The sequence below is a fragment of the Carassius carassius genome, chromosome 7 (assembly GCF_963082965.1).
Source record: "Carassius carassius chromosome 7, fCarCar2.1, whole genome shotgun sequence".
Classification (NCBI taxonomy): domain Eukaryota; kingdom Metazoa; phylum Chordata; class Actinopteri; order Cypriniformes; family Cyprinidae; genus Carassius; species Carassius carassius.
Window position 1 is genome coordinate 21,989,934 of NC_081761.1, and position 8,018 is coordinate 21,997,951.

At 38.4% G+C, this 8,018-nt stretch overlaps 1 protein-coding gene across 1 annotated transcript; it reads left to right on the forward strand.

Moving 5' to 3' along the window:
* Positions 1-1,423: 1,423 nt before the first annotated feature.
* Positions 1,424-6,133, forward strand: inab (internexin neuronal intermediate filament protein, alpha b). The gene is made up of 3 exons (XM_059554199.1): positions 1,424-2,505; positions 3,401-3,525; positions 3,772-6,133. Exons 1-3 carry the CDS (start codon positions 1,468-1,470, stop codon positions 4,025-4,027), a joined length of 1,419 nt encoding a protein of 472 aa, XP_059410182.1. The 5' UTR covers positions 1,424-1,467; the 3' UTR covers positions 4,028-6,133.
* The last annotated feature ends 1,885 nt before the right edge of the window (positions 6,134-8,018 follow it).

The following is an 8,018-nucleotide window of genomic DNA, read 5'->3' on the forward strand; positions in this document are numbered from 1 at the left end:
GATGCCTGAGTGAAGACCGTCAAATTACCGTAACTCAACCTTCATCTGAGAAGTCAGTATTCAGTCATATTGCACACTGAGAACATCTAATGTATTGTTAGCAAACTCTGTTCTAGTGTTCCATGCCATACTGTACCTTCATCACACCTTTTGATAAATCACTGTATAGATATTGTTTCTCAATCGTCAGTTACAGTTGAATCTGAAGGCAACACAGGACAGGGAAATTGGGCTAAAGTAAACCTGGTTTACTTAAGTAAGTTTAAGTAAGTTTACTTGTTAAAGTAAACAGGTTTACTTTAGCCCAATTTCCCTGTCCTGTTTGCCTGCAATCTGTTCTTATCTCGAAGCGCCCAACAGATGGCAGCACTGTATAACTACAGGCTCCTGTCATATATTTAGTGTGTAGCCCTATCTTACAGGCTTTTTACAGTCTCAAAGTTAACATATTATTATGGCTGTATTGCATTCACTGATTATAGAAAAATAAATCTACGCTAGGCTGTTTGTTATTTTTGTTTGATATGTGAGAATCTAGCCTAAGGCAAGTTAGTTTAGACGCTAAGTTCCTTTTACATTAATAATTCTACAACTCAAACAGACAAAAGTAAGCTATTATTACTATAATCTACACTGTACACATGTTAATAATTTGGTAGTAAATAGGCTAAGTAAAAAAGAACAATTCCACCGTAAAAGACAAATCATAGCTACAAATCATTACTTTATACATTTACAGAAAAATGAGCATTCGCCTAATTCCCTGCACCACTCACCGCAGTTGAACTCATGAACTCGTCATTTCACTTTGGCTATTTGGGATTTCACACAACCAGATTTTATGAACACATCTTAATAGCAAATTTAACATAACTGAATAATATAACTTATTTACTACATGTGCAGAATTGTGAAACATAACTGCCATAGCTACTTAATGCTTGTAACACCATCCCTTTTTTAACAGCCGCCCGTTTTTAAGTTATTTTTTTTATTCTAAATACTGTAACAAAAATACTAATAGTAATAATACAAGTAGGTGATGATGATAATAATAATAATAATTACCTAATAATAATACAAGCAGTATTTTTTTTACAGATGTGACGTGATCGTGTAAGTGTGAGTAAATAATAACAGATATGATATTTTGCTGACATCAGCACTGCGCCAAAAAGGACAGTTCCATCCGCTCGCTGCTGCCGACCTGATCTCCAGTGAAATACAGAACACAACACCTTTCGCGGGCAAAAAAAAAAAAAAAAACACTCTTTGTGCCTTTAAAAGTTCAAATAACCTACAGATCAGCTTATTTATCGTATCTTTCAGGGTCTGTCCATCTGAAATATCTGCAGTAAGTCCTAAGCTTGAATGCAAGGAGCAGCACGGGTAAATTATTGATTGGGACAGTCCTGCTATAAAAGGAGACACCGCCTGGGTTCTGCTCCTTGTCTTCAAAACGCCAAGATGAGCTACGGATCCGACATCTACTCCGCCTCTTCCTACCGGAAGATCTTCGGGGACTCCACCCGCTACTCAGCCTCTCCACCCCGGCTGAGCAGCTCTCGGAGCGGCTTTAAGTCTCAGTCCACGACCCGCTCCAGCATCCCAAGCTCCTACAAGCGCAGCACCCGATCTGCCTTCCCATCTTCATCTTTGACTCTGGAAAGCTTCGACTTCACCCAGAGCACAGCGCTTAATAATGAGTTCAAAATCATCCGCACCAACGAGAAGGAGCAGATGCAAGGGCTCAATGACCGTTTCGCGATGTTCATTGACAAGGTTCGCAATTTGGAGCAGCACAACAAAGTGCTGGAAGCCGAACTCGTGACCCTACGCCAGCGCCAGACAGAACCGTCCCGTCTGGCCGAACTCTACCAGCAAGAGATCCGAGAACTGCGCTCCCAGCTCGAGGAACTTAACGCGGAGAAGAACCAGATGATGTTCGAGCGCGACAACATTGAGGAAGACCTCCAGAAACTACAGGAGAAGTTCGAGGAGGAGATGAGAATGCGCGAGGAGGCTGAGCAAACGCTTAAAGCTTTCAAGAAGGACGTGGACAACGCCACCATGGTGCGCCTAGACCTGGAGAAGAAGGTCGAAGCCCTTCTGGACGAGATCAACTTTATAAGAAAGGTGCACGAGGAGGAGGTGATTGAGCTCATGAACATGATCCAGGCTGCCCAGGTGTCCGTGGAGATGGAAGTGGCCAAACCCGACCTCACCTCCGCCCTCAAGGAGATTCGCGGCCAGTACGAGGCTATGGCGAATAAGAACTTGCATTCCGCTGAAGAGTGGTACAAGTCCAAGTTCACCGACCTCAGCGAACAAGCCAACAAGAGCAACGAGGTCATTCGCGCTAGCAGGGAAGAGCTCAATGAGTTCAGGAGGCAGCTTCAGTCCAAGACCATCGAGATCGAGAGCCTAAGGGGCACCAACGAATCGCTGGAAAGGCAGATTCATGAGATGGAGGACACGCACAATGCAGAGGTCATGGGCTACCAGGTTGGTTTCTTTAATTGTATCTTACACATGGGTGCAACTGAGTTACAAAGTATGGATATCTGTAAAGAGTTTCACTTCTTCAAAATGATCACAAACATTAATAATATTCCCTTTTTCTTAAAACAACCAATCGCTATATGTTTTGTTTAAAAATAGAAAAAGTAGTTTTGAAAACTTGTGCTTCTGTTAACCAGACAGCAGACAAAAGAGCCCCGTGAAATGGGCGTGACCGCAACAAGTGACTGAATGTTACTCTGTCCATGGTGCTAAAATTACTTCAGTCAGTTAGGTTAAATGAAGAGTCCATATTGGATATTTTATTAATACGTTTTTCCAGACCTTTTAATAAATTAGCTAGCATCAAATAATAATGGCAAAGTGTCACTAAATAATAAATAACGAATGAAAGTGCTTTAGCCCATAAAATAAAATCTAATCTGTTTTTTTTTTCACAATAATTTAGGATAAAGTTGCCTACTACAAAGTATTTCTTTCTTTCTTTCTTTCTTTCTTTCTTTCTTTCTTTCTTTCTTTCTTTCTTTCTTCAAAGGGTTTTTGAAGAAAGGTTCTTTATGGGCATCAATGGTTTCATAAAGAACCTTCCATGGAAACGTTCCATTCCACAAAAGATTCTTAATAGTGGGAAAGGGTTCTTTAGATTTTTAAGAGTTTTAGTTCACACACACACACACACACACACACACACACACACACACACACACACACACACACACACACACACACACACACACACACACACACACACACACACACACACATACACACACACACACACACACACACACACACAAAAGGGTTATTGTAAGAATTGTTCACTTAAAGAATGCCGAAGTTTTTTTTAATTATTATAATTATATCATGTAACATCACTCAGGACACTATTGGGCAGTTGGATAATGAGCTGAGGACCACTAAGAGTGAGATGGCCCGTCACCTTAGGGAGTACCAAGACCTGCTGAATGTCAAGATGGCGCTTGACATAGAAATCGCTGCTTACAGGTAATAAAAAGTGTTTTTTATTGATATGTGAAGGTGAATGCAAGTGATTCTGACACAAGTGCATTCTGTCCATTCTTTATCAACATAACTGTGACCTAAAATGAAAATCATAAGAGTTGCTTTAATGGAATTAGCTGATACGATACATAAATGCATTGCACTGATATCTTCTCTCTTCACCTTTTCCACCACACCCTGCCTCGCCACCTCCTCTTTGTTCACGTTTTCATTTTTTATCCATCTCAGGAAACTGTTAGAAGGGGAGGAGACACGTATCAGCACCGGGATCACCTACCCCACCCCCACCTCAGGGTCCAGCTACAGCTACCAGTCCCGTATGTACAGCAGCTCTAGCATTAGCGGAAAGAAGGAGGTCAAGGATGATGATGACAAACATCAGCAGAGCAGCAAACCCGGCAAAGGCTCCTCCCAGTCTGACGACTCCAAGAAGAGTGACAAGATCGACTCTGGAGACGTGAACCCCACCAACCAGAAAAACTAAACATCTCAACCCTCTTTCTTTCTTCCTCTCCTCCCTCTGCCTTATCCATTACCCTCTTTTCCCTTTTCCCAAGCATCTCCTCTCCACACAGGGGGTCTTAGAGAGGAATCTAGCATACTCACTACTCAATACACACTCTTTGATGCATATATTCTCTGTCTCCAGGGCTGCACTGTGAGTCTTATCGTCACTAAACTGCACTTAAACAGGCTTCTTTCAGCACATTGCGTTAAGAAAATGTATCTGTGTTAAGCTTTGGTGAAGGTAGCTTATTGTGCTGCAGTGCAAAGCCAGCATAAAACTTGACTTGCAATAATATTTTCTGTTTTACAATATAAGCTGTGAGAAAACCAGTTATTGTTGTATTTGAACCATGCCAGCACTAATAAAAATGGCATCTGGGGGTATCATTGCATCAGAATTGTATCTCCAGTTAACTTCTTGGCATGCTCATAATGCATTCTTGCCAAAAACAAATAAATAAAGATCTGAAACTAGACATGCATAGTTTCAAAAACACACCTCCCAGCCACATTCCTCTCCAAGACTGCTCTTGGTTCCATTTTTAAACATATTCTACCCACTTGCCCTTTAAAAGCAACAAGGATTTGAGCCTAATAGCAAGTCCTCACTGCATGAGGTGTTTCTGCTGTTTGCATGGTGACTGTATGTGGGTCCAATAGATACTTTCATAGCTGCGTGCCTGCCATTCCTCTCAGTACTTAAGGCTGCATTAGTTCACCAGCCAATGGGCAAGACTGAGAGCAAAATGTTACACAGTACTGCTGAAGCCTTTCACATGCTGCTAAACGCTTGTGATGAATACAATTTCTGACAAATACTTTAAAGCCAATCAAGTCAGTGCACTTAAATGTATGTAAACAGCATCTCCATATAAACATCCATATAAGCTGTCAGAATGAAGGAATATGGGATGCATGGGAGGATATTGTGAAAACATGGTTAATAGTGTGAGTAAGAAATAAGAAATAGAAAGAAAATGCTTGTTTGAACCAGCTTTAATTCAGTTTACCTTGCTGCTTCTGAGTCCAGAATTGGTTGTGTTTGGGCGGTTGATACAAATATATTGAATTTGTTAAGAAAGGTAAAAGTATGTACTTAGAAGTTAGAAAAGGCATTACCATTTCAACATTTTACTTGTATATTCATGGATGCCTGAAGCACATGTACAGTGTGGAAACACAGTCACTAGCACAACTTTTCACAATGCATCTCAAACACCTAAACATCATACTTGAATCTAGTGTACTCTCATACAAAGAAGTCACTGTCACAGTGAACCTCCGTTAACCATGGGTCAACAATGAATCCCTTTGATAAACCTATATTAAAAGGTAACGCTAGTGAAATATCTTCATACCACTTCTGCTACACTGCCAGGTTTTGATACCACTTGCCTCTTTGTCATGGTTTTGTTATGCCTGACTTGCTGCACTCTTTCTATAGACAGTTTGAACAGATGGATAAAGTTAGGCTTGATTGACTTTAAGAACTGTATGATGGGAACCAAATCAGAATTCATTTTTCTGATGAACACTGTGACATCGGCATGCTTGGCTGCAAGGGGATGTCAGGCAAATCTGGAATTTTGTCTTTACATTCTCACAGATGCTCATTAGGCCTGTTATCTTGGTAAATTGGAACATTTTGGGATTGCTCTGTCGGTTTTGGAAGAGCTAAAGATGATTGCAGAAAGCATAGTGACACAATGCTGCAGTTTGAAGAAGGAGAATTTCAAACCTGCACTGCCAAACTTCTGTAATGCATGTGCAATCAACATCCCTCCATAAAAAGGCAACCCGCTTTTACACCAATACAATACAATTCTAAAACATGCTACTGTTTATGTATGAATGCTCTAGGTAAAAAATAAATTAAAATGCCTTAAGCCACCAGCAGCTTTCTGAATCTGGCTGTTATTTCTGCTAAGAATGTGACTTTGTTTGCTATCTAGTGTGTAGGGGCCACTGTGTACTGGATGACTGAAAACTTTAGGAGCTGAATGTAGTTGATGTAATTTCTATTTAGTCATTATCTTACAGCTGTATGGCACATGACCAATAAAGACTTGTCATTATAAAACCCACTTTAATGTGTCTGTCCGATTTCTGGAAGCTCACCCGAAAAGTGAAATCTTTTCTCTATCAAGTGTTATGACAATCCATTTGCTATTGCAGTAGAACTCAAGACATTAAGTGTCGATGTCCAAAATATTTGGAGAGTTTGTGGTTTAAAACTAAACAGCTGATGCATTTGTATTACTCATGTTTCAGGCCATGTAACATCACGCCAAATGCTCATATGTATCAATGCCAAATATGAGCAATAATCAATTTTGCCAACGTTCCAGTCTAACTAAAAGTTGGTGAGATATTACTGTATTATATTTCTTGACCCAAGTGCACTAAAACAAGGTAAACTATAACAATCTTGTTTTAAAACTGGTTTTATTAAAGTCAAAATGTTAATATTACCAAATCGACCTAAATATGTACCTAACATCTAATATAATATAATATAATATAATATAATATAATATAATATAATATAATATAATATAATATAATATAATATAATATAATATAATATAATATAATATAATATATTGATATATATTAGTGTTGTATTAGTACCACTGAGATACTATTATATGTTTCGATTGTTTTTTTTTAAATTTGATTTTCAGTTTTAGTTTTAGTACATCAAGCTAAACTAAATGGTAACACTTTACAATTAACACTGGTTAATCAATTAAGTAACATAAACTAACAATGAGCAATATATTATTAAACTTTGTTGATGTTTGTAAAAATATTCAGGTTCGTGTTAATTAACAGTGCATTAACTAATGATAATAAATACAACTTTTGATCCTAAAAATGTGTTAACAAATGTCTTAAAAATGTTAATCTTAACAATGTGCCCTTATTCAGATAAGACTTTGTGCCTGCTGTGGTCCAGTGGCCCCATAATCCAACATGTTGTAGTTTACGTGAGTCTTTAGGGATCAGGAGTCAAGAGGACAAGGACAATTCCATTGTTGTTGTTTTTTTCTTTCTTAGTGAAAAGCAATGTAGTAATATCTTTCTAAAATAAATGTAAACAATTTGATTGAACAAAGGACACACATAAATAAGCTACATTACTGCTGTATGTGAACACACACAAACACAACCTTTACCTGTACTGAGCTCTCATATGGTGTGTGTGGTATAGGAAACACTCGTGACTGCACCTCTGTGCTGTGTGGGCAACATACACTGCAGTTATACAAAGATTTATATCCCTGCAATGCTGCAAGCAAGCTATAAACCACCCATTGTGACAAATGCACACTAAAAGCCACCACTCACACCTCAAGCCTAAACAGAGACTTTATTTAGCTCATATTTCATTACCATTCTCTGTATCATCTGGTAAATCTGTCTTCACCTCACTAACATCATAAAAGACTGTAATCCTGATGCTATTGATGACTGACTTCATACTACATATGTTATGGGCAGGTATAAAGTTGTTTATCATGTACACAAATCTCTATTTAGTTTTCCTTCCTGTGACAGAGATAAAGTAGAAATGGTCTTACTTGAAGTTACTTGGTTGTATCTACACCTCACTGCACATAGACTCTAAATGATGTTCTTAACTATCCTGTAGAGACCAGGCTGATATGAGCAGTCAGGCATCACAAGATAAATAAGAGACATGCCCTAGAGTAAGAATGATAGACATTGTGTGAATGCATGTGTATGTGTTATAGAGATTTAGATTAACTAGATCACCTAAACGTAATTTGTCTAATGAAAAAGGTTAGTTCTATAAAAAAGGGAATTATGTTATTTTGTTATTCAGCCATTCTGAAATGTTTATATGGCGAATTACAAAGGACAAAATTAATTCTAATTTTTGGAACTATTTATTTCACTTAATTATACTATGTTTAATTATAAAACAAAGCCCCACTCAAGTA

Bases quoted from the DNA above. Each gene is read 5' to 3' on its own strand.
- inab (XM_059554199.1), top strand. From the start codon at position 1,468: ATGAGCTACGGATCCGACATCTACTCCGCCTCTTCCTACCGGAAGATC. The intron at 2,506-3,400 runs GTTGGTTTCTTT...AACATCACTCAG, and splicing joins CAGAGGTCATGGGCTACCAG to GACACTATTGGGCAGTTGGA. The intron at 3,526-3,771 runs GTAATAAAAAGT...TATCCATCTCAG, and splicing joins ATAGAAATCGCTGCTTACAG to GAAACTGTTAGAAGGGGAGG.